Source organism: Populus alba, chromosome 10, assembly GCF_005239225.2.
Source record: "Populus alba chromosome 10, ASM523922v2, whole genome shotgun sequence".
In the NCBI taxonomy this organism is placed as follows: Eukaryota; Viridiplantae; Streptophyta; class Magnoliopsida; order Malpighiales; family Salicaceae; genus Populus; species Populus alba.
Window position 1 is genome coordinate 16,197,403 of NC_133293.1, and position 26,125 is coordinate 16,223,527.

Genomic DNA, 26,125 nt, shown 5'->3' on the forward strand with positions numbered 1-26,125 from the left:
TGTTCCTAAATTTACCCCAGTTTTGTCTAAAAAATCAAAGAAAGAAAAAGTTTTTTTTTTTTCTTCTCATTTTTCTATCCAAACAAGTTACGGTTCCGAATTTTAGTTCTCTCTTTTGTCGTGAACATGAAAGCAAATACAACCTTCGAGATTGTTGCAAGAACCTGGGACAAAAACGAAATGAGACCAAAATAAGTTCGAAACCTTGCGAAAATATTGTTGAAAAACGAAGTCGTAAAAGAAGAGCGCAATATACAAATAAAAGAAAAAGAAAAACAGCTGATTACCATAACATAAAAGTGAACAAAGCTGGGTCAAGAAATTGCAACCCGATCCAAATTAGGAGTGGAAAATGGGTTACCTTCCATCCATCATGCAGTTACTGTAACTTTCTTTTGTTGAAAAAAATTAAAAATCTGAAGCACTCTTATTTACACCCGGCCTTGAAACTTCATGGGCTCCAGGCCCAAGTAAGCTAAGGAGTTTGCTCACGCCACAAGTCATCCCAAAAATCAGCCCATGAAGGGCTTCCAAATAAAAAAATCAAAGACTGCTTCATCTCCCCTACGCCTCTCCAACACAGCCAGGAAAAGCAGACGGACACGATCTACTCACGAACAAGCTCGAACTTCCCAGTCACAGGTACGCGCCACTTCTTACACTTCTGTTCCTGCATCTTTTCAATCTCCCTTACTATTTTCTATCTGTATTTTTTTTTTACTTATCCTTGCCGTATCCCTAATTTTAGATTTTTCTTAGCTTTCAATTTTGTTTTTTGCTAAAAAAGGCAGGGATTTTTTAGCCTTTTTTAATCTAAATCTCCCAATTCAAAATTGTTATTATTTTCCGTGTAGGTTGTGGGATTAGTTTCGGTAGTAATTGATGGTTTTTTTTAGACACTGGAAATTTAAGTGTATATGGTATTGTGGGGCATAATGCCTTTTGCTTTGAAAATAATCTTTTCCAGAATTTTTTTTGATATTATAATGTTAAAATCATCAAAAATATTAAAAATATATATCAATTTGATATTTTTTAAGACAAATATACTTTTAAAATGCACTTGAAAACACAATATTAAACATTCACGAAGTGTGTGCGCGCGCCTATAGTTAGTTTATCGCTTCCATTTGTAGCTAATTAGTACCTGGCTTGGCCTTGGTACGATTTGAACGCAAGGCTTTAGTCTTGACCTATTAGGGTTGAGTGCTTGGTTGAGTGCTTTGGTTATTATGAATGGAAATCTTAAGTTAGTTGGTTAATTAAGTTGTTACTTTTCACGTAATTGGGGGAAGTTAGGGTTTGATTAAAGTCTGTGTTTGAGTTTCATTCGTAATGGACACAGTGCACAATTTGAGGTTTCGTTTATGATTGATGGATAAACAGAGTGGAGGGACAAAAAAATGTCAGGAAGTGATTAAGCTCCTCTTTTTGCTTGCTCTATCTCGACAGCCACAGTAAATTACATGTTTAGTGGAAACTATTATTATTTAATCTTTGTGATAGTTATATGCTATCACAAAAAAAGTTTTCTTTTATTATTTCTAACGATAAACTAGAGCATATATATATTATGGTAACATAAATTTGAAATTTTCCAATAACAAGTGTCAATAATTTATTTCCAAGAATATTTTACGAATCAATGTTTATTGAAAATATTTTTCAAACCAGCTCAACTAGCAGCCCTTCGTAAAAGAAAGCCTTAATCGTGCTTAAAATATAAAACAAAAGGCATTGTTTTGTTAAGATTTACTAAGAATTAGAGATAGATATAAAGAGAAAGAAGAGAGGAAATAAAAAGAGGTTGCAGGTTAAGCTATCTCAACCTACACCGCAATTTATATATATGTTTATATGTGAGAGAAAAATAGTTTACATAACTACCTTTAATATCAGATTGTAATTACCAATTACTCCTAAAAACACTCCTCAAGATAGAGCTTGAATATCCCTCATGTCTATCTTGCAAGTGAAAGAGTGAAACAACTTACTCCTCAGTCCCTTAGTAAATACATCAACTGCTTGGTTTTCAGATTCTACAAAGAGAATCGGTCTTATTCAATTCTCTTTAATAAAATGCATATCAATCTCAACATGCTTCATTCTATCATTTTAAATTGGATTATGAACAATGTTAATAGCTGCTTTGTTATCACAAGAAAGTGATATAGGACCATCATTTGTTATTCCTAGCTCTTGCATCAGACTTTTAAACCGAGCTCACACACTTTATGTGCCATCATTCAATACTCTGCATCTGCTCTAGACTCTAGACTGAACCACTACAAATTGCTTCTTACTCCTCCATGATATTTCATTACCACCAATAAAGGCCTAATATCCAGACATAGATCTCCTACCATTTGGTGATCCAATGTAATTGGCATCAATAAAGTCCTCTACCTTTAAATGCCTATTATTTGAGAACAACAATCCCTTCCCAGAGCAAATTTTAGGCATTTAAGGATGTGATGGATTGGTTGACTACACTAAACTAACTTAGCTATAATAGGACAAGTATGTGAAAGGTAGATCAATCGACCAACCAACCTTTGATATCTTCCTTTTTCCACCACTTCACCGTTGTTGTTCTTAAGGAGAGGATTCACTTTGTCTTGAGAATCAATATGTCTAAATCCCAACATCCATGTTTTGTGCAAGTAGATCGAGGATGTACTTCCTTTGAGAAACAGACATACCCTTACTTGACCAGGCAACTTCAATTCCTAGGAAGTAATGCAACCTCCCAAGATCTTTGATCTCAAATTCTTTGGCAAGATACTTCTTTAAAATGGAAACCTCATCATTTCCTGTTACCTCAGTATGATCACCATATACAATGAGAATCATGGTCTTACCTTTGTAATGTTTGATGAACACAATGTGGTCTCTTACTTTGTTTGTATCCATATCTAACAATTGTCTTGCTACATCTATCAAACCATGCTCGTAGAGATTGCCTCTCAGCTTGCATGCTTTGCCCTCTATTTTGTCACATGAGAATCCTAGGGGAATCTACACGTGAACTTCTTATTCTATGTCTCCATGAAGAAACATATTTTTGCATCCAATTTTTGCAAGTCCCGCCCTAAATTTGCTCCAAGAGATAACAAAACTCTGTTTGAATTCATTTTTGCAAACATTTATTGATAATCTAATCCATAAGTCTAATTATATCCCTTCACAACCAGCCTTGCTTTGAACCTCTTAATATTTCCATCTTTGCAACCAGCCTTGCTTTGAACCCTTAATACTTCCATCTGGCTTTTGCTCAATGTTAAAGACCCATTTGCAGCTTTGCTTTGTTTTATATAAAGTCTGCCACATTTAGTGGAATAAGGGACACCAATCAAGTTATCTCATATGAGATTTTGTTTGAAGATTTTGTTGCAATTTTCTTTATGAATCAAATCAAATCATGGTTCTATTTGCAATAGCTGAACTGAATGGCTCTCCTAAGAAAATTGAAAGTAATCCCATTATTAAAGTTTTTAAATGGGTTCTTTTTTATATCATAAGATTGGAGTTATAAATTTCTTTTAATCTGTGTAATGAGTTTTTTTCTGCAGCATATTCCATTCACTCAAAAACTCGACAATTTTGGAATGTGGTTTGTATTTTGGATTAGCTAAATTTGGGTATAGAAAATTGAGGTTTGTAATTGGAAGAGAAGAACAGAAGGAATGTAAGCGGGCTTCAAATTCAGGCAGCTTTATCTGTATTATTAATGCATGTGTAACTTGTGTGGGTTGACCAGGCAACCTGGACCCTTCACTGGGTCTGGCCTTGGGCCGGGTCTGATAATTGCAAGGATAACGATTAACCTATCCACATATGCCCCTAGGTATGTGATAGTAACAGCCTCATTGAACATGATTTTTTGTTTCCCTGGCAATACTACCAACCAGCCTGGTTTTTCAGCTAGTGAGTCTATCTGTTTCTCTATGTTATTTTTGTTATAGCCTAATTGAGAAAAATAAAAACATCCAGTTATAATCTGTGCTCGCTTATGTCCAATGAGTGTTGAAATTGGCTGTAATATATCAATTTCGTGATATTGTTAGTTTTTTCTGTTTTGGGATGTGTTGTAAGCTCTGATGTTATTGACAGTATCAGAGGAATTAAGTAGAACCTGGTGCAGCAAAAGGTTTTGACAGTACTATGTTGTCAAGATATGTAGCAGCTGCTCAGGAATCTTTCCTATGTATTCAATATCTGTGCACTGTCTATGCTCTAGATGAATATGTTGCAAACAATTCTTTCTTTGGTCATATTTCATTGCTTGAGGCAAGGCTGCACATGTCAAATGAATTTTCTTTTTGCAGGACTTTGAGCACCATGTCAACATCACATCTCCCTGCAACTACAGATTCAATTGCTCAGGCTTTAGAAGCAAAAAACCCATCTGAAGCCATTTCTATCTACTACATCATACTAGAGAACCCATCTTCTTCTCCTGAATCCCTCAGGATTAAGGAACAGGCTATTACAAATCTCTCAGATCTTCTTAGACAGGAGAATCGGGCAGAGGAGCTTCGAAGCCTTCTGACCCAGTTGAGGCCCTTTTTTGCATTGATTCCCAAGGCAAAAACTGCTAAAATTGTTCGTGGGATAATTGATACAGTAGCTAAAATACCAGGCACTTCTGATCTTCAGATTTCTCTGTGCAAAGAGATGGTGCTGTGGACCCGTGCTGAGAAGCGAACTTTTCTTCGGCAGCGAGTTGAAGCAAGACTCGCAGCCCTTTTGATGGAAAATAAAGAGTATTCAGAAGCATTAAACCTGCTTTCTGGTCTGATCAAGGAGGTGAGAAGATTGGATGACAAGCTTCTTCTTGTGGACATAGACTTGCTGGAGAGTAAGCTCCACTTTTCTCTTAGAAACCTCCCCAAAGCCAAGGCTGCACTCACGGCAGCAAGAACAGCAGCCAACGCAATTTATGTGCCTCCAGCCCAACAGGGTACTATAGATTTGCAGAGTGGGATCCTTCACGCAGAAGAAAAGGATTACAAAACTGCTTACAGCTACTTCTTTGAAGCATTTGAAGCTTTCAATGCACTTGAAGATCCCCGAGCAGTATTTAGCCTCAAGTATATGTTGTTGTGCAAAATAATGGTGAGCCAAGCTGATGATGTTGCAGGAATAATATCAATCCAAAGCAGGACTTCAGTATGTGGGACCTGAGCTGGATGCAATGAAAGCTGTTGCTGATGCTCATGCAAAACGCTCCTTGAAGCTCTTTGAGACTGCACTGCGGGATTTTAAGGCCCAGCTAGAAGAAGACCCAATTGTTCATAGGCATCTGTCATCCCTGTATGATACTTTATTAGAGCAGAACCTCTGCAGGTTGATTGAGCCATTCTCAAGGGTTGAGATTGCTCACATCGCTGACCTGATTGAACTGCCCATAGATCACGTGGAGAAGAAACTATCCCAGATGATTCTGGATAAGAAATTTGCTGGGACTTTGGACCAAGGTGCTGGATGCCTCGTCATTTTTGAGGATCTTAAAACAGATGCAATCTACCCAGCAACGTTGGAGACCATTTCCAATATTGGCAAGGTAGTTGATAGCCTCTACGTGAGGTCTGCCAAGATTATGGCCTGAGGTTGTAGATGTAGGAGGCGGTTCTGCTTGCTCCCCTACTCCTGAAAAGCGTTCTGTGTTTTGTAGCTGCCATGCATTTATCATTTCTTCAATTGATTTAGCCTCTGGTGTTTTGTGTATCGAGTACATCGATATCCACCAAGTTGGAGAACTGATTATTATTATTATTATTATTATGATGATGATGATGATGTTTTTTTTACCGTGCTATGAACTGAGTAATGTTGTTTGAAGTTGAAATGTAGGAAGGGGAAATTTCTTTACCAGCAGAAAGTTAATTACTGGGGAATTGAGGTATGATCACATCAGTAGTTTAGAGATAAAAGGAGCTTAGGCTCGAACAAGCAAAACCACTTCGTAGCTGTTACAAGTATTTGCTAGTCAACATGGACTCCCATTCCCGACAAGGAGGGAATGGACACGTGTCCATCTCTATGACGAAATTGATTGTTTTGAAGTGTCCGTAAGTGAGGTGAAAGTGAAATGGCTCACCTCACTTCTCTTATTGCGTACACCTGTGTGATAATATGAATAAAGAGATAGGACCCTCTGATATTCAAGTGATATAACAAAAATGGAGAGCTTAAATGTAAATTATAATTCATCAAATCATGTGTAATTTTTTTTAATTACCCGGCACTATCCTTGTTTAGGGTGATGGTAAAGTAATCTATCACTTTTGTACCACGAATTAAATATTTCAAAACTCCACCGTTATTCACAAAATAAATATTGTAATCCAAATATTTATATACTAAAATTAATTTAATATCATTTTGTCAGCTTAACATGTTCAATAATAACTTGAATTATTAATAAAAATATAATTTGATTCAAGATAAATATTTTAAGATAAGATAATTTTTAATAAATATTGTGAAATAATAATATATGTTAAATTGTAATAACTTGTCAATCCGTGTACTAAGTCATGAGATCATAATAATCTTATATAAAGTTAATTAAAATAAATTATGAAGCTTAACTTTCAATAAACTAATATTGAATAATGAAATTGAAAAAAAACTAATTTACAAGTTAACCTGAGTCAACCTGGGTTAACTTCTCAAACTTGTGATTTTGATTATGAGATCAGGATAATCCAATAAAAATAATTAAAACAAATTATGAAATCTAATTCTCAATTAATTTAGTGTTGAAATGTAAAATTGAAAAAAATAATTAATTAAAAAAAAGACATAAAAAAATAATTTTAGTAGAACTAAATTCACAATTCGAGTTATAAAATAGAGATAATTTCATAAAAAGTAAACTAAAACAAGTTATAAAGTCTAATTTATAACAAGTTTACTATTAAATTATAAAATTAAATAAATAAATAATAAAATTAACTTAAGTTGTTAAACTCGTACAGTTAATTTTTTTTTTTTATAAAGTTTAATTATTGAAAGATTAAATTAAAAAGAAAAAAAACCCAAAAGAAAGGAAAAAGAACTGGAACAATGTAAGGCGAGGAGGGTTGCTCTTTTTTAGTTTTTCTTTGTTAATAAAACACAAAACCTCCCTCGCAAACGGCGCGTTTTGGTTTTCTATTTCGTTATTTTTATATAAAAAAATTATTAATCAGCAACCAACCATGGGGCATGGCCCAAGCTGATGGTATCTTATTCTTCACATAAGTCAACAGAGAAGCATTAAATTGGACTGCGCGGCGTCTGTCTTCCATTTGTGGTTAATCCGTCTTGCGGGCAGCTACCTCTGCCCCACCAATTCTCAATTCAGATTATCAGCGAGCAATTAATTACCTGTAAGTAACAGTAAACTTTTCATGATCTACACTTCTTACCTTTTTTTGGTTTTTTATTGTCGATAAGGAAATTGAATTTGACATATTAATCCAGTTAGGTCACTTTTGCGATCCAAATCGGAGCAATTCTTCTGCAAAATCATGAGTGAAGTCTTCGAAGGATACGAGCGTCAGTACTGCGAGCTCTCTGCCAATCTCTCTCGAAAGTGCAACTCCACTTCTCTTCTTCCCGATGGAGGTACCCCCCCCCCCCCAATCTTTTAAATAAACCCCCAATCTTTTTAATTAACTATATAATAATTATCAATTAATTGGAGAACTGCAGTGGAAAAGAACGCAAAGGTCAATGAGATTAAATCTGGACTGGATGATTGTGATGTTCTGGTATGTTCTGCTTTGCGTTTTACTTTCAGTGGATTATTATTATGTGAATTTGAAGTTTTTAATTTTGGGGGTTTGGTTTGGTTTGGGTAGATTCGGAAAATGGACCTCGAGGCGAGGAGTTTGCAGCCGAATGTGAAGGCTATGCTTCTGGCCAAGCTGAGGGAATATAAGTCTGATCTGAATAAGTTGAAGAGGGAATTTAAGAGGATAACTTCTGGCGATGTCAATCAGGCTTCCCGTGTAGAGTTGTTGGAAGCTGGGATGGCTGATGTGCATTCGGTATGCATTTTTTCTGTCAACCACAATATTAACAGAGTTTGCCATTAGATTACTTGTTTATTTCTTGGTCTTCGATTGTATGTTGTAACCATAGATTTTTTAGTCTCTTTTATTGGTTTAGTTTTGTTGAACGGATGCATTGCTTTCTGTTCGGCAAGTGTTTTCTCAGACATGGTTCTCTAGGCTGTGTGTAATGGAATAGATTTCAGCTCTTCCTGTGGTTCTAATTTTTATGTTTGCTAAAGTCCAGGATGTATTGGTTATTGTTTACGCTGTGCGCTGCTGCTGTTTAGACTACAGAGCCAGTATTGTTTGATTGGCTGTGCATGGTATCAGGAGTGCCTTTGCTTAGTGGTCTTCTGAAAGTGAAAATTTGTCCTGTCTTCGTTTAGTGAATCGACTCTAAAACATGTTTGGATATAGATTAAAACACAAATGTAATTTGTGTCGGCCAATTCCTTATTTTCAGCCCAGGTATTTTATAGTTTCACCTGATGTATTTTAAATGATTCCTCTCCCTAGACATCTCTTTGATATCACTAGAAGATGATTGCAGGGTTCCTTTGATATCTTACTACTCGAGCGATTACAAAATGCATCTGAGAAAGAATGTTCTATTAATTGGTCAAATACTGGCACAGGTTTCTGCAGATCAAAGAGAAAGAATGACTATGTCCGTAGAGAGACTAAATCAGTCAGGTGATAGGATTAAGGAGAGCAGAAGAACCATGCTAGAGACAGAAGAGCTTGGTGTCTCAATTCTTGAAGATTTGCATCAACAGCGCCAGACTCTGCTACATGCTCATAACAAGGTATTGCATCTAATCTTTTTCTCCTTGAAATGGACAAATTTTTTGTGATACTGGTTAATGACCCATTGATCCAATGTGTTCTCAAGTACAGCAGAAGTAATGAGTTTGTTTAACGAATTCTGTGTTGTTTTTATTCCTTTCCAGCTCCATGGAGTAGATGATGCTATTGACAAGAGTAAGAAAGTCCTAACTTCTATGTTGAGAAGAATGACCAGAAACAAGTGGATCGTTGGCTCAGTAATTGCTGCTCTTGTCGTGGCCATCATCTTTATAATCTTATTCAAGATTTCTCATCATTAATAAACACTTGAAATTGTTTAGGCATAAATTGTTGCAACTGCTGATCGCCGGTGCCAGTTAAACTCTACTCTTATTCGTGCATGTTGTATACAGATTTATCAGTCATGTACTGAGCATTATGCCATCACTATGTATATGAAAATCCTGTGTTGTCAACCCTTTCTTCTTCTTCTTCTACTGCTATTATTTGTGCATGTTATATACAGATTTATCAGTCGTGTACTGAGCATTATGCCATCACTATGTATATGGAAATAATCCTCCTCTGGTGCGAATTCACAGTGCCAATAAATCTAACAGTTGATGTCGCGAGGAGGTAGTTGCTTTAGTTTTTCTTAACTAATTAATGAATTGATGCCAAACTAAGTAATGCTTTCTGCCTGAACATGCCCATGCAGTTAGGGTTATTGTTTCATGAAAAATGGTTTTTTTTTTTTTTTTTTTTTTTTTTTTTAAAAAAAAAATTGTGTTTATTTGTTATTAGAAAAATTGATAAATGAAATTATTTTTCAGTCATGAAAAATTTAGCTAGATTTCTGAAAAAATATTTTTGTAAAAAAATTAGAAATATCATATTATTTGTTGATTATATCAAATTTGATTTTCAAACTTTTGAATGTTAAATATATTTTTTTAATTTTATTCTTTAAAATTTGATTTAATTTATTTTTATATCAACTTTGATCATTGACCTTTATTTTTATGATTGTTATTTATTTTTATCTTATCATTTTTTTAATTAAAATTTTTTATCTATTAGATTTAGTTTTTTCTTTTGATTGTATTTATTTTATTTGAAAAAATTTTTAAAATTATATTTTTAAAAAATTTCATCATCTTTCAATATTTTTTTCTGTTAGATTTAATCTTTATTATTTTAACTGTTATTTATTTTATTTGAGATAATTTATGAAATTATATTTGTTTTTAATTTTATTCTCATTTAACTTTTTAATTCGTAAAATTTGTTTTTTATTATTTTAATAAATTTTTTAAAAAATATTAATAAATTTTTTTCCTGCTCATTTTTTGTGACATAGCCAAATACTGAAAATTATTTTATAACTTATTTTACATAATACTATTAAATATTAAAAATTAATTTATTTTTTAAGAATCTATTTTCCAGAAAAATTATTTTTTGAAAAGAAACTACTTTCCATCCGGCAAACAAATGAGATTTTAATTTTTTTTTGGTTATCTTAATTTTTTGAGAAATTATATTTTATATTATTATGTTGGTGTATAAAAAGATTAATAAAAAATATTGAATTATTATATTTTATTTAATAACTAAAAACTTTTATTATTAATATTATAACTTTGCCATTTATAACTATCTTCCTTTTCCTTTTCAATCCCGGACAAGCCCTTAAAAAAATAATTAAAACCACTGTTTTTTCTTTTACTTTTTATCATTTTCTCTTTCAATCTCTGGCAAGCCTAAAAAAAATATTTGAAACCATCATTTTTTCTTCATTTTCCTTTTCAGTGGGATGGAAATAGCTGCAATATCATCTTATGGAGAACAATTTTAACTTGTTTAGGTTGGGCTACTGTAATAACTTCAACCCAAATATTCTTGTTTTTTTCAAAACCATAAAAAAATCTCAAATTGATTTTCGTGGGTTATTACTAACCCTAACAAATTGATTTCCACAGGTAAATTGAAAGAAGAATACAACAAAGGTTTTATTAAATCGAGTCGAATGGGTTCTCTTTCACGTTTGAAATTCCTTTCCGCTTCTCTCAAAGTCAAATGGGTTTATGTTACTAGCCATGGGCTCTCGTTACTGGATCCACTGATGGCATCGGCGAAGGATTCGCTTACCAATTGGCTTGAAAGGATCTCAATCTATTGCTGGGGTTTACATGGTTTGAACTTAGTTGCATGGACACGAGATGTGTGGCGGTGAGTGGCTGATCTGTGAGGGAAAATAGGCGTGGTCCGGGGAGCAGTGGAGTGGAACAATGGTGGCTGAAAGGCTGTCCTGCAGTGATTTGGGTGTTGTTTTGGTGGTGGGTGATTACCGAAGAAGGGGAAGATTGCATGGGAAAAATGTGGGTTTCAGGTGAAGCTTTGATTTGTCATGGTCGTGATTTGAGATGGAGATGCCTGGCTGACACTGCTTTTCCCTCCTAAAAGCATCTTCAATGGAAAATAGTATATTAAAAAGTTAAATTGATAAAAAATTTTTTAAATATTAAAAGAATCAATTTTATTTTAAATTAAATTAATTTTAATATAATTATATAATATTGGCCAACAGATATAAAACAACTAAAAAATATTGGTCATAAAAAATACATACTTCTATTTATTTTTATTTTTTTATAAAAAATATAAAAAAACACTTTATGAATAAATATTTTAGCTATTCATTTGGCTAACCAGTTAAAATATTTAAAAACAAATATAAAAATTAAAAATATAATTTTTTATTTTACTTATTTTTTTAGCTGTTTCGGTAGAGATGCTCTTGCATGGATTCTAGTGTTTTTTTTTCTTCCCCCTGTACGGAGTGTTGTTTCTGCTATTTCTTTCTGGTAACATGGCAACCTCTAATCTTTTGGAGCCTGAGTTGAAGATGAAATATCTATTTTTTTTTTCCTTGTTTTAATTTATTTTTATTTTTATTAATATATTAATTTTAAAAATATATTTTTAAATAAAAAATATTTTAAAAAATAATTATTACCACAATATTAAATAAACTTGAAATTAGATTTGGAGTTAAAGAACATTGTTGTTTCACCGAGATTGAAGAAATAAATATTAAAATGTTATTTGTTAATGAGTTTTATATATATTCTATATTTTGATTTTTTAAATTTTAATTTAAAAATTGAATTAATTTAGAAGGTATAATTTTTAAAAGAATAAAAAAGAAACAAAAAGCAGCAAACCGATTAAAATATCATTTATCTCTGTAATTCAACTACGTTTTTTTTTATAGAATCTGATTTTTTTTAAAAAATATTTTTTAATGTTATTTAATTATTTTGATGAGTTGATAAACATATTATTTTAATGTTATTTAAAAATAAAATTTAAAAAATTAATAAAATATTATTTTAATATATTTAGAAAAACAATTTAAAAATGAATCACTAAAATCGCTAGCTAAGTGTAATTAGCCAAGAAAAAAAGAAAGAAAGAAAGGAAAGGCACAAATATGCCGCTTATCGTAGAACGTATCGGTTCAACTACATTAGAACAAATGCACAGTGGGCCATCAGAGTTGTCGGCCGTGTCTCCTACTTCAAATCTTCAAAATGCTCGCGAAGGCTTTAACCACAGAAACAAGGCCCATTGGGCTAACAGAGTTTTCGGCGCAGGTTGGAATAGAAATCGAGTCGCGTCTACAACTATCATAAGATTCAACCACGTGGCCACACGAAATCTTCACACAGACGCAAAGCTTCCTGGACCCACCGCACCGAAAAAATATCACTGGAGAAAGAAAAGAGAGGAAAAATCAGATTCACAAAGCGAACTTTCCTTGTTCCTTGCAAGGCTCACCGATTCAGTTACAGAGCCTGTCACGCCGAGAATTTCTGTTTACTTTTCTCTCTCAATTCACCACGTGTTCGACCGTATAACTGGACTCAAGAATAATCATTGGTCTAAACTCATTTCCCTCTCTTTTCGTGTAACAATAACAGAGAGAGAGAGAGAGAGAGTGATCAAAGCTAGTAGCTAATAATCATGGATTCACTTACCTCAGTTTCTCCTTCTATGGTTCTCCCTCTCCCTCTACGGCGTCGTCGAGTCTTAAATTCATCATCTTTCTCCGCTAATAATCGCCGTCTTCCTCCTCCTCGGATTTCTTCCTTTTCCTCTGCATCGCACCCTCTCGATTTTTCTAGAAGAAGTAGTAGATCAAGGAGACGAGTCTCTTGTAGATTAGAGAGCGGTAGTGGAGATGGAGATCGAGATGCAAAAGAAGAAGACAACAGCAACGATGATGGAAGTGAGGAAGTGGAGAGAGCGCTTCATTTAGACGGCACAATTCCAGGGACTTCAAATGAGTTTGTGAAGCAGGTTTCGTCTCGTGCTTATGATATGCGTAGACATCTTCAACAGAGTTTTGATAGTAGCAGTTATGATGGTAGTCACCTTACTAATTACCCCCTTCTTCATACATTTCTTTTTATTTGCTGTGTAATTCTTGCTTTTTCCATATTCTGTCAACAAAATTGATTCTAGGTTGCCGAGACTTTTCCCGTGCCTTTTGCTTTCACTTCTGTTCTGGTGCATGTTAATGGGTCAATTTCGACTGCATGCATGTGTTCTTCATTAGTGTGTTTAAGTGTTTTAGACTCGAATTAAGCATTACATCACAACCTTTTGGATTCTGCTGCTCATATCCATTCCTATGTTTTATTGAATCATAGATATTTTTTTTTCTCGCGAGATATATGGTTTTTTTGTTCTTGTAAAACAACCGTGCCTAAATCCAAAACTAGTTGGGGTTTTGTTCTTGTGAAGTAAATAAATCGATAACTTTGACAAATTTGCAGGTATTTATGTGACCTTTTTCTTATTCATTTACATTGAATGAAGTAATGTATTTTCTACTTACCAAACTTGCGATCTGAGGGAGGTGCTTTGATCTCTCCTTCTTTCTTTTTTATGGGAGAATTGTTTCTGCTTTGCTGGTGAATGACCCAACTCAATCTTGAGTAGTTGCCTACCTGTATACGAAAGAGTAGCAATTGAAAATAAATCCTCTAGGTTGTGGCACTGATTAATGATCATTCTTCTTTGACCTCGAGCCATGGTGTTTACGAGTTAATTGGTTCAGCACCTTTTTGCAGTTATCTTTTTTATCACTTTACAAAAATGAAGAAAATTTGAAAAAATCTTCTGCCCTAACTTCTTAGTGGCTTAATTGATGCCATCAGCTTAGTTGATGATGCTATCTGGTGATCTGCAGATCTAAACTGGAGTGTTAGCTTATATAAATCAGCTTAATCAATAATTCTTCTTTTGAGATAGTATGTCTTTCACGTTCTTGAATTAATAGAATAAGACAAGTGGTTATGTTTTATGGGCATTGACCATGAAATTGATGTTCAAGGTTTTCAATTTAAGAAAACATTTTCAACACATGCTGGTGCTGGACTTCACTACATATTTTTAGCATTATTATTACATTTAAGATACACAGTGAAATTGGCATTCCCTGAAGCATGCTAGATTAATTGCCAATTTGTCTTCCTTTCATTCTTAGCGTTGCCTTGATTTTTAGTCTTTGTTCCTAGTACATAGTTCTTAGTGTTTGTAATTATTTGCTGTTTAAAAGTCCAACCCCTCCTGTTGGACGTGTTTGAAAGTCAAATTATGTAGCATGTACTGGTGACAGATTTTGTACTAGTTAGTTCTGTAGGTATTCAACATCTTTTGTTGGATATGTTTTGCACTTGCAGAAAAGTACTGGTTTCATCAATGTCTGATATTCTTTGCTTTAATTTGGGTGTTTCATGTATTCAGCTATATGGGATGCTCATTAATGTCTGAACTCTGAAGGTTGTTTCGTGGATACATGATTACTTTTATCATATGATTGAATATTTTAGAGGCATAGATTCCTCATTAAGAGTTGAACCCTTGACCTTCTGCTGTACAGAGGAGGTCACTACCAGTTGGACCGAAGGCTAGTTGGTAGTAAATCTGCAGTTCTATTGATGTCTGAAGTCTTTGTTTGCTTTTTCACCAAGTTTCACCAAATCTCTTCCTTTTCATTCTTATTCAGTGCTGGATGCCAATCCATGGAGAGAAACCTCGAAGCCTGTGTATGTACTTACTCAAAGAGAAAACCAGTTGTGCACGATGAAAACTCGAAGAAATATCAGGTTTAAGTTGTTTTGGTGCGTTGTATTCTTTTGAGTAACTATTAGTATTGTCAAAGCCCAAGCTCAGGTTTTGCTTTTGAATCAGTGAAGTTGAGAAGGAGCTTGGGCTACTGTTTTCCAAGGGAGGAAAGTGGAGGTCTGAAATAGGAAGTCAGACTAAACAATCAAGAAGAGGAACAAAGTTCCAGATGCTTGTGGAGGATGTCAGGGAGGGAGTGCTTGTAAGTGTTAGTTTACTTGTTAAATTTTCTGCAAGACTAATAGAATGCTTGAGCAAGGTTAGCACTTGGTATTGCCTGCATGCATTTCTTTTATAACTGCTAGTATCACCGAACATCTTAGGAGTCCAAACTCTATAGGTAACCGCATAAAAATGCCTATTGGTTTCTGTCACGAGGTATGTGATTTCTAATTATTCCTCACATGTCCATTTTTCAAACTTTGAGTGTCCAGTCACAAGTTACGATAAAGAGTATCTAGTCCCACTTCTATCCCCCGAGATGCACTGGAAACTAGGATGCCTTGCATGACACTTTGTGTGAATTGTCAAAGCAGGTCTCCCTTTTTTTATTTTTATTTTATTAAGACCCCATTGAATCTCTGGTTGTTTGTCTAATATGCAAACTCTTCACTCTTGCTGCAGGTTTTTGAAGATGAAAATGAAGCTGTAAGATATTGTGATTTACTTCAGGGAGGAGGTAAAGGTTGTGAAGGTGTTGCAGAAATCGAAGCCTCGTCAGTAAGAGTCTTGAGCAAACTCTTAACCCACCAGTTGTCGTTGCAACTTATTGAATGTAGATCTGTAATGATTTTCCCAACTTTTCCCGCAGGTGTTTGATCTATGTCAGAAAATGAGGGCTCTTGCTGTTCTATTCCGGCGGGGTAGGACACCACCTCTACCTCAAAGCCTTGAGCTTAACTTGAGGGCTCGCAAGCGGTCCCTTGAAGACCAGGAGGACTTGGTGTGAAGCTCAAGTGGTTTGGCGCGTGTGATTGGGATCTTATGTTGGGGAACCTGAAGATTGGAAGTAAATATTGTATTGCACATCAATGCCAGCAATTTATATAACGGAACATGGTCTACATGTTCTCTATTTTTTTTTTTCAATGGTCACGATAATATAGAAATGCCTTTCGACAAGGAAGTTGAAATGGAAAACACGCATCCATTTTTAGTTGATCTCTTTGTGAGTTGTGCTAGTGTGTGTGTGTTCATACACGCGTAAATGGAATATTTAAACGTGGCATGGAAACTTACGAATCGAAGTTGCTAGGCAGTGCTTTCCTTCGTTTTTGGAGGCAAGTTGGTAACAATAGGGACGGGTATCTCAGCCAGAAAAGTGGACTGGTATGGCAATTACATCGCACTTTCTGTAGAGCGTAAATATATCGGTCGTTGTGAAATGCTGCTGCTCTCTTTCCATGCTTGAGAATAATTACAATTTGCTAGAAATTAATAATCTTTTTTGGAACTTTTTATAAAGGAAAGAGAAGAAGACGAGAGAATTGGAGTTTGACGAGTTGCATGAACTATTCAATGCGCAAGTAGAATCCTAATAATTCATCTCGGCTGATTCTTGTTTCTTAACACTCCATTTTCGGCTTCCCAGCTGTTATGATTGCCGCTGCTGTTATCTTGTCTTGTCTTGTCTAGCATTATTGTACCAAAACTTGTTTTAATTTGCTTTTGCTTGCGGTAGTGAGTGTATCCCATCCAAATTTTCTCACGGCTGAGGAAAAATACCGGCTCAACCCCAAAATCTACGATTAATTATTGGTAAAATACCAGTTAAAAATGGTTGCATATCCACACGGCTTAGATATCTAGAAACCGACGTGGCCGCTCAACAGCCATACAACCTGGTTTGGTCTTTGATCTGGTTTAAAGTTTATGTCATGGTTCTGCAGGTTAATTTAAAATGATATTGGTTTTTTTTTTAAAAAAATTAAAACAATACTGTTTTGAAATAACATTTTCATTTTTAAAAAATCAAATCACCATATCAATGAAATTTATCAAGTTAATTACCAATTTATTTTGACATGAGCTTTGACATGTGCTTGGTATTGAGTCGATGGATGTAGTTTATAAATTATCAAAATAAAATAAAATTGTATAGCAAATTATCAACTCCATAACTTGTTGGACCGGGAAGATGTAATGACATTAGCCATATCACCCTAACTATCAAGATTTTGTTTGTTTTTGTGATGTAATGTTTTATCTCAACTATAAATTTAAAAATATTTAGTTAATTAATATATATTTTAATTTTACATAAATTTCCATGAAAATTCTTTCATGAAATTTTTGTTAAAAAAATTATAATATATATATATATATATATATTTTAAAACCATATTAAAAAATTATTGATATTATGACAATGATTATTTTTTAAAATGTTTTTTATTTGAAATATTTTTTTTTATTTTTAAAAATTTATTTTTAACATTAATTATAAAAAAAATAAAAAATAAAAAATAATTAATTTGAAAATAAAAAATAATTTTTTTTAATAATAAAAAAAAACAATCGGGTTATAAAGCTATTAAAATCCACAGCCATACGAGAGTGTAAAAAATGAAGAGATGATTACAGGAAAAGAAAGAAAATAACGGAGAGACAGAGGAAGCAAACAAAAAAACACAATGACTGATTTAATTAATTAACAGAGAGTAACAGAAAAGGAAAGGAAAGAGAATATCCATCTCTCTCAAAAAATTATCGGTTGAAAAAGTAAAAACCGGAATAACGGATACAAACCTCCACTTTTCTTCACCCCTCCCCTCCTCTCCGCTCGCTCCCCTTCTATTTTATCTCTCCATTGCCGACTCCACTCTAAAATCCCAACCATAAAAAACTTCACTCACATTCAAAGCTAAGCCATAAAAACAAGAAGTACTCTTCCGATCCTGATCCCGATCTTCCTTCTCATGAGTTCCGATACTCCCTCCTCCGCCGCCGACACTAACACGGCTGGAGCTTCTTCTCCATCACCGTCGGAGACGATGACGGACAAGCAGAAGGAGAAAGCGAGAGTGAGCAGGACGTCGTTGATACTGTGGCAAGCTCACCAAAACGACGCCGCTGCCGTCCGGAAGCTTTTAGAGGAAGATCCGTCTCTCGTTCGCGCTATGGATTACGATAGCCGGACTCCGCTTCACGTGGCATCTCTCCATGGATGGGTCGATGTCGCTAAGTGCTTGATTGACTTTGGAGCCGATGTCAACGCCCAAGATCGCTGGAAAAATACGGTATGTATCATTTCCTGCTCATTTGGATGCCGTTTCATTTATCTAACCGTGTCGTTTTGATATGCATTGGAAGTTTACTTGTAATGGTTGCAGTTGATAATTTGTCATGTAAAACTGGATTTGTCTGTCATTGCAGCCACTAGCTGATGCAGAAGGCGCAAAAAAGCACAACATGATTGAACTGCTAAAATCATACGGTGGCTTGTCATATGTGAGTATAGATAGTGCTTCTTCTCTTTCTTGGTTTTATTGATGATAAAATTAAGAATTTTTGTTTCTTGAGGATACATTTGGCAACCAGTAAGGAATTGCTCGAAGAATGTAGCCACGTTGTTTCCCCGTTTTCACCATCTTTAGTGTTAGCATCTGTTGCTTTGGAAGTTTGTTTCCGGGCAATTTTTAACGTATTGTTTCAGTTCATAGCGTCCAACATAAATTAGGGTAATTTTTTTTAGGGATTTAGGAGTTTTAGATAGCCACTTCTATTGTGATCTATCGTATTTGGTAACTTATTATTATATAAATCTACTGGTACACTTAAAATTATGTAGCTCTTGCTCGTGGGCATTTATTGGTGGATTAATTGCAAGCAAATTACTTTGCACGATATAATAAAGGGAAAAACCTTGTAGCCTTTGCTCTATCACTCAAGCATTGACCAGCCTAGGAAGTTGCCACAAGACTGGCAGGTATTGAGTGGTACTCTGTGTTGGTATCGAGTATTGATTTTTTTGGTTGTCTGGGTCTTTTCAGTCAGCAGTACATAATGTATAGTGATTCACTGTGGTGATTTGTTGCGAGTATCCAGTCGTCTATGCAAAACCGGCCGCTCATGTTCATTCTCAATGCTCCAATGCCATGTGCTGTGTTTTTTCTGTCATAGTTTATACAATTATAATTTATATCTCTCATTCCGTCTTTTAATTGCTTACAAGAGCTAACTTTGTTAATTCAAATTGCAGGGCCAAAATGGAAGCCATTTTGAACCAAAGCCTGTTCCACCCCCTCTAACAAACAAGTGTGACTGGGAAATTGAACCTTCTGAGCTGGACTTCTCAAACTCAAACATTATTGGAAAGGTTTGATTCTATTTCTCGGTTGATTATACAGGTTATTAGAATGTGTAAAGTTAACAACCTATTGTATTAATAATTTAGAGTATAATTAGGAAATCCTTATTTAATATTTTTGGATTGTCAATCCTGTCAAGTTTTTAGTGGACATTAATAAAACAATTCTGTGTAGAAATTATGCTGCAGTTTGATATGCATGTTAGAGTTAGTGTTTTTTTTAAACAGTGCCTTCTATTATGATAAAATTACTTTTTTGTTATAATCTTGCAAATTATATGTATAACCATCTCTCAACAAGTAATTGTAGTTTAAGCCTGTCCTTGACTTCAATAGAGGGAAAAACTTTTTTGGCTAGACGCTCTTAAAGTAGTTTTGGCTATTAACATGTTCTCCTTTTCAATTTTACGTCGTTGGTATATATTTTTGCGTTCGACTTCTTTGCTTCATGTTAATGTAAAATGCTAGAATTTTGGGGCACAACTTGGAAGTTCTTAGTATCTGAATCTATCTGCAAGAGTCTCTGCTAATTGTAGCTTAGAATGACAGGGATCTTTTGGTGAGATTTTGAAAGCCAGTTGGCGTGGAACACCGGTAGCTGTCAAACGCATTCTTCCATCCCTCTCAGATGATAGATTGGTGATGTAAGTCCTTTCTTTGCAACATTTTCCTATTGTTGAGTTGTGCACCTGTATCACAGCTGCAGATAACCTTTGTGTTTGCTAAACATCCTTTTCCTTGTAAATAAAAATTTCAGGTGATTCATAACATGAATTTTGGCCTCAGAACCAAAATAAAATATGACATCAATAATTGGGCTTATCATGTGGTCTTCTTACTTTGATCAATACTTAATTCCTTTCCAACTTATTTATTCCTGTTTATTTATGCATGCAATGAACCAAATCAGAACCAGATAGAAGATGGGACCAATATTTTTTTTTTTTCACTCAGAATTCTAGATGATATTCTATTTTCTACTGAAATTGACAACCCCCGGCTTTTTATTGATATCAAGAGAGAATTTCACTTGATAGGGGCCATTATTTTCAATATCTTGATCAATCAGGTGCTTTTTGTAGTTGTAATTCACTTTCTTTTACTCTAATTTGTTATATTGTCAATTTGCTTACTTATCTTTCACTTTATTGGTTCAGTCAGGACTTCAGACATGAGGTTAATTTGCTAGTCAAGCTTCGCCATCCTAATATAGTCCAGTTTCTGGGAGCTGTCACTGATAGGAAGCCCCTTATGCTAATTACTGAATATCTACGAGGGGTATAGTCAATAGTCAATATCTGCTTCTTATTTCAAATTTGGATTCCCTCTGAAAAAGCTCAAGTCACTGATTAACTTTTTAAGCCATTCTTAATCCATTCATGTGCTGACACAGGGTGATCTTCATCAGTACCTCAAGGAAAAGGGTGCACTAAGTCCATCAACAGCCATAAACTTTGCGTTGGACATTGCCAGGTATATTGGAAAATATTTCACACGGTTTGGCAACACTCAGAATTTTCAAGAAATTTAATTTTATCCATGATTTTACAAATTTTATCAACATTAAAGAACCTAATAAGTATCATTACAAATTTCTTGAGGATCCTAATTAGTTGCTAACATAGCCAATAAATTATTTTTTTGTGACAAAGGTATCATAACCAAGTTACTGATTTTGCATACTAACCCATATGAGCCCGAGTATTTTTTTCTTTTGTTAGTTTATTTATTGTCGGTGTATTTTTTATTTGTATTATTTAGATTAGCCGAGTTTATTAAACCCAATCGATTCAATGACTCGAACCTCAAATTGTTTTTGCTTTTTTATAAGCTCATGGTATCTTTTTTTTGGCATTTGAAGACATTTGGGTAAGCTCGTGGTGTAGCGCAGGCTCCTATATATATAATGAATACCTAAAAGAGCTTATCTCCAATGGAAGAAAAATAGGTGGTGTTGCTTAATTTCATAAGTGCACGAATCGTAACAAGTAATAAAGTGATGAGTAGAGTATCGTCCCACGAAGATTTGTAAACATTACTACTAATTACCAAAATATTTTAAATTATAATCTATTTAAGGAATCAAATGAGATAGTTTTCAAAACAAAAATTAATAATTAAAAACAAACAAATAACTAATTAAATATTATTGAATTCAATTCTACTGATTCTAGGATTTCCGACTTACCGTAACTATTTCCATGTGAACTTTCTTAATTGAATTAATTACTCCTAACGTTAATAATTGGGTTTTCTAATTTAAACACTAATATCTCTTGAGTATCAATGAATTATTTCGACAAGCAAACTTCATATACTCTACGAAATTTCTAAATTTGTCGAAATTTATTAAATACCGTAAAACCTTTAATGATTACAAAAGTTCCTAGGATATCTTTATCCTATAAATTTCTTAAGGTATTTCAAACAATAGCTAAAACAATTATCACTTCTTAGTCTCAAATTGAATTCCAAATCATGCAGACGTTGGCCTAACATACATAAGCATTAAACATAGAATGAAATACTCAACAACTTAATGTAATAATTCAATCAAAGAAATTGTTCACATATTCATAGCAAGGTTACATAAAAAAAACCCTAGATAAAAGTCTACTCCATAGTTAAATTAAAGAGAAACAAATTTGATACGATGAACATTACTCAAAAGCAGAGAGTGGCAGAAAAGTAGTTAGGTGTCTTCCAATCAGCTCTGATTTTCAACCCTTGTTTTTCTCTGCTTCTCGTCTCCTCCTTTGTGCCGCCTCCTCTCTTCTTTTTGGTGTATTCTAAGGTCTCTCTATGTCTCTTGTCAACCTAGCTGATCCTTGTTTTTCTCTTTTATATTCTGGCCTTTTTACCCCGGATGGAAAGAAGAAAATTTCCTTCTCTGTTTTGTATTCCTTTCCTATCAGGATATTGCGGGCCAGATTTGAGGCAGGAAACGTGCGAATTCAAAGATCTTTATTTCTGAAGAAATTGTAGAAAATCAAATCTTCTTTCCAACGACACCGATCTTGCAATTTTTGGATCTCTAAGACTTGAGATATAGGCCATAACCCGAGACAGCATTTGGAGTGCAGGAAGTTTCTGGTTTTTCAACTTGCTGGGCTTCAAAACAGCAAAACTGAGTTTTATGCCCTTCATATGTTTTATAGATCTTCATCTTAGATATTTGAAAATGGTGATGAACGCCTGGAATTGAGTTGTATAACTTCTTTAGCAGCCCAAAATCAATCAATGCTTGGTTTTACTGCCGGATTCTGCCTACTCGGTAACCTAGTATCTGAAAACAAATTAATTTTCTACGAGGTTAATAGTTCAAAAAGGGATTCAAAATTCTAATTAACTTGTGCAACACATCTAAAATATTTTAAAATCAAGCATGAATAGTGGAAAATATACATGCTTAAAACTCCATTATCAGGTAGTTGTAAGGAAATTATCTTAGTAGAAATTAGCTATTCTGAGAAATGCATTTGTTTAGCCTTTACTTCCATAACGTGGTATTTTTGTTTGGAACCATATTCCTTTGGCATGCTGTAAGCCAGTATCTTTGCTGTTAGGATCTGACTCCTTGGCTTTTCAGAAAATAAGTGAGTTTGTGAGCTGAGACTGGCAGTAGTATGACTTAAGTATAGCAGAACGTCTCCACTTTCGTAGTTGTAAACCAGTAAATTTTCTAGTATTTACTCTTTCACTGATAACATTAGTTTTTCTTTCAACATTCAAACTTGTTGGGTGAGATTCTCTTGCAAACACCTCTAGAAATTCTTAATATAAGATCATTTTGAAGTGAGACTAATTACAATGAATTGATTCAAGCATCTTACGTTTTCTGTTTATTTTTATTGATTAACGAGGCAATGCTTGTCATATAATTCCTATTCAAGGGACGTTTTTCTATTTTATGTCTTGTTGGCTTGGGGCTCTTGTGATCAATTGTACTTCTCATTAGAAGATGCCTCTTGGACCCTGTGAGGGCTATATAGTCCTGTTTACATCACATGTGCCTTTCTTCCTTCCTAGCTTCAGTTACCTAATGACATTTTAATAAGAGTATTTTGTTTGGGTGCAACTGTCTGAATGGTCCTAGTATTTCATTCATACTTTTTGAGAAAGAATGAGAATAGTTGAAGAACCTTACAAGTATCATTGTATTTGAATGTTAAGAACTGTATTCTTTTGTTGAATTCCCTTATTTTCCATGCTTAGCTACTTTGTGAAACATGTACAAGCCATATAGCCTTGTACAAATAATAGTGCTGGATTTGATTTATTTGGAAAACCAGTTACAGACTGTAATAAAAGCTTTTGGGGGGGCCAAGAGAGCCTAAGAGACATAAGCACAAAGATAGTTAAAAAAACAAGGGTGTGTATGAGAATTTTAAAAACTTGGCCGTAGTCTCCCCATGTAGGTCCGCCAGGAGGGAAAACAAAGCATTAGAAAATCTGAAGCTGTCGCAAAAACTTTTATCAAGTAACAGATGCTACCGTAGTGACTTTAACTGCTATGCTAATCTGAGCTCTGTCTATCTTATGTTACCAGAGGCATGGCATATCTTCACAATGAACCAAATGTCATTGTTCACAGAGACCTAAAACCAAGGTGAGTTCATTTTTTTTTTTTAAATCATGCGGACATATAATTATGTCTCTTTGTTCTCTTTTAGCTAGTATTTCCATGCTTTGACTGACACCTTAAATTCATCTTCCTATTTGAAGAAACCTCGGCTAATAAATTTAGCTTTTGCCAGCATGCAAAATGCATTTCTTGGATGTTTAAACCCTTCCAGTATTGAGGATATGTAGCTGATATTTACAGCACCCATTCATTTTTACCTGTTAATATTTGTTCTATAAATCTCAGGAATGTCCTCTTAGTCAACTCCAATGCAGACCATTTGAAAGTTGGAGATTTTGGTCTAAGCAAGCTCGTCAAGGTTCAAAACTCACATGATGTGTACAAAATGACTGGCGAGACAGGAAGTTGTGAGTGTCTCTTGCAAAAAGAAATTGAATAGAAAGTGATCTCTTACTTAACTTTTTTTTCTTCCTTTTTTTTATTTTTTGAAAAAACAAAAGACCGGTATATGGCTCCTGAAGTTTTCAAGCACCGGAAATACGATAAGAAAGTTGATGTTTTCTCTTTTGCGATGATACTGTATGAGGTAATTGTGGTTCTGTTCAGTATAAAAATACAAAAGGTGTATTCAAAGCAGGTTGTAATTCATTATATTCTTCTTTGCAGATGCTTGAAGGGGAGCCGCCCTTCTCAGATTTTGAGCCTTATGAAGCAGCCAAGTATGTGGCAGAAGGACACAGGCCAACATTTCGTTCTAAAGGATTTAATATCTCTGACCTCAGAGAGTAAGTCAAATTTGAGATGTTCTAATTTCATTTATTTATTTTACTTTCCTGTCTGGGTAGGTCTACCAGAAATTCCACATCTTATACCATTCTGTAACATACGCTGTTTCTGAAATGAATCCAATCACAATGCACACCTCTTGCATGGTGTGTATACCTACTATAATCCAAAGAGGCATTACATTCATAAGGGAAGTTAATAAATTTGCACTTGGCAAAAATTATTTTTTATAACCACTGATGGTAAATGTATGTGAAGGAAAGCAAAGTTGAAATCAGTTGGCATCTTCCAAAGCCAGTAAACCAAACTTCACCTCTTGATGGAAACCTTAAAATAACCGATAAGCCAAATCTAATTTGTCAAATGAAAAACGGAACGAGCTTTATGGTTTAAGTAATAATTCTGATAGTTACCTGTGATGTTAAGTTTTCATGGTTTAGCTACTAATATAGGAAAGGAAGTTATAGATATAGTTATGAAGTTTGGTCTCGTGGCTAATAATTATCAAATCTTTACTGTTTCCTCTGCCCTTTGTTCATTTAAAATCAAGTCTTGCATCTTCTTCTAGTTGAAAAGAATATTTTTGTCTTAAAATAACGTATACCTTTCAGCATCTTTCTTTAAGAACTGGCTTTCAGTTGTTCAACACTGAAATCTCTGCTCATGTCAATGCCCAATGAAAAGTGTGCTATGATAATAAAAAATGCTTCATGTATGTACTGACATATCATTTGAGGTGTCAGAAACATGAAATGTTTGGCTGCTAATTTCCTCACTGCTCAATGTTTTTAGGTTGACGGATCAGTGTTGGGCTGCTGACATGAATAGAAGACCTGCTTTCTTAGAAATTCTTAAGAGACTTGAAAAGATCAAGGAAAACTTACCGACAGATCATCACTGGCATTTATTCAATCCATAGCGTGGAGCACAATGGCATGGTCAAGTATCCTGGCCATTTACTATTCCTGCCAGTCAGATCCTGCACTCAAGATTGTGCAGGTGTTGTGGATAGATTTTACTGAAGATGATTGTGAGTGTTATTGCTGTTACTGGTTTTCCATAAAATGCCCTCTATTTATTATCTTCGTTAGAATAGGCAAGGTATTTCATTCAGTTAACAAACATATAAAATGTATCATCATCTGACCCGTCATTTTTTAGTCCTTTGTTTTCTTATTGCAAGACATGAGAATCAGCAATATTCCATGTCCGGATATTTTTTAAAGCATCAAGGTTGTGTTCTGTAGATGCTAGACCTGTTGACCCCATTGAATTTCATATTTTCCTTGTGGATTATTTACGGTATAGTAATCTAACTCGACTACGAACAAACTAAAGCTTCCCTTCAACTCCCCTACAAGGTGACCGACTTTCTTTAACGAAAATAAACAAATAGGGACAGAGAGGCTGTGG

At 34.4% G+C, this 26,125-nt stretch overlaps 3 protein-coding genes and 1 pseudogene across 4 annotated transcripts; all 4 read left to right on the plus strand.

Annotated features, from left to right (window-relative positions):
• The first annotated feature begins 504 nt into the window (after positions 1–504).
• Positions 505–5,811, plus strand: LOC118043008 (26S proteasome non-ATPase regulatory subunit 11 homolog; annotated as a pseudogene).
• Positions 5,812–7,223: 1,412 nt separating this feature from the next.
• Positions 7,224–9,310, plus strand: LOC118043009 (vesicle transport v-SNARE 12). Of its 2 annotated transcripts, none has more exons than XM_035050790.2 (6): positions 7,224–7,379; positions 7,474–7,617; positions 7,705–7,763; positions 7,854–8,042; positions 8,684–8,854; positions 8,999–9,310. In XM_035050790.2, exons 2-6 carry the CDS (start codon positions 7,521–7,523, stop codon positions 9,152–9,154), a joined length of 672 nt encoding a protein of 223 aa, XP_034906681.1. In that variant the 5' UTR covers positions 7,224–7,379; positions 7,474–7,520; the 3' UTR covers positions 9,155–9,310. The 2 variants fall into 2 exon arrangements, with proteins under 2 accessions (XP_034906681.1, XP_034906682.1); XM_035050791.2 differs by having other exon boundaries at positions 7,232–7,379; positions 7,478–7,617.
• A 3,325-nt stretch (positions 9,311–12,635) lies between these two features.
• LOC118043010 (uncharacterized) lies at positions 12,636–16,193 on the plus strand. Its single transcript, XM_035050793.2, has 5 exons — positions 12,636–13,266; positions 14,914–15,013; positions 15,099–15,234; positions 15,657–15,752; positions 15,844–16,193. Exons 1-5 carry the CDS (start codon positions 12,864–12,866, stop codon positions 15,979–15,981), a joined length of 873 nt encoding a protein of 290 aa, XP_034906684.1. The 5' UTR covers positions 12,636–12,863; the 3' UTR covers positions 15,982–16,193.
• Positions 16,194–17,698: 1,505 nt separating this feature from the next.
• On the plus strand, positions 17,699–26,008 carry LOC118043011 (serine/threonine-protein kinase VIK). Its single transcript, XM_035050794.2, has 11 exons — positions 17,699–18,271; positions 18,408–18,482; positions 19,234–19,350; positions 19,891–19,985; positions 20,499–20,619; positions 20,735–20,814; positions 23,891–23,950; positions 24,212–24,333; positions 24,427–24,512; positions 24,593–24,711; positions 25,505–26,008. The coding sequence occupies exons 1-11, from the start codon at positions 17,951–17,953 to the stop codon at positions 25,629–25,631; spliced, it is 1,323 nt and encodes a 440-aa protein (XP_034906685.1). The 5' UTR covers positions 17,699–17,950; the 3' UTR covers positions 25,632–26,008.
• Positions 26,009–26,125: the final 117 nt, after the last annotated feature.

Coding starts and splice junctions, on each gene's coding strand:
- LOC118043009 (XM_035050790.2), top strand. CDS start 7,521: ATGAGTGAAGTCTTCGAAGGATACGAGCGTCAGTACTGCGAGCTCTCT. Junction 7,618..7,704: donor TTCTCTTCTTCCCGATGGAG/GTACCCCCCCCC, acceptor GGAGAACTGCAG/TGGAAAAGAACGCAAAGGTC. Junction 8,043..8,683: donor GGATGGCTGATGTGCATTCG/GTATGCATTTTT, acceptor ATACTGGCACAG/GTTTCTGCAGATCAAAGAGA.
- LOC118043011 (XM_035050794.2), top strand. CDS start 17,951: ATGAGTTCCGATACTCCCTCCTCCGCCGCCGACACTAACACGGCTGGA. Junction 19,351..19,890: donor ACTCAAACATTATTGGAAAG/GTTTGATTCTAT, acceptor TTAGAATGACAG/GGATCTTTTGGTGAGATTTT. Junction 24,712..25,504: donor AATATCTCTGACCTCAGAGA/GTAAGTCAAATT, acceptor CAATGTTTTTAG/GTTGACGGATCAGTGTTGGG.
- LOC118043010 (XM_035050793.2), top strand. CDS start 12,864: ATGGATTCACTTACCTCAGTTTCTCCTTCTATGGTTCTCCCTCTCCCT. Junction 13,267..14,913: donor TGATAGTAGCAGTTATGATG/GTAGTCACCTTA, acceptor ATTCTTATTCAG/TGCTGGATGCCAATCCATGG. Junction 15,235..15,656: donor ATGTCAGGGAGGGAGTGCTT/GTAAGTGTTAGT, acceptor CTCTTGCTGCAG/GTTTTTGAAGATGAAAATGA.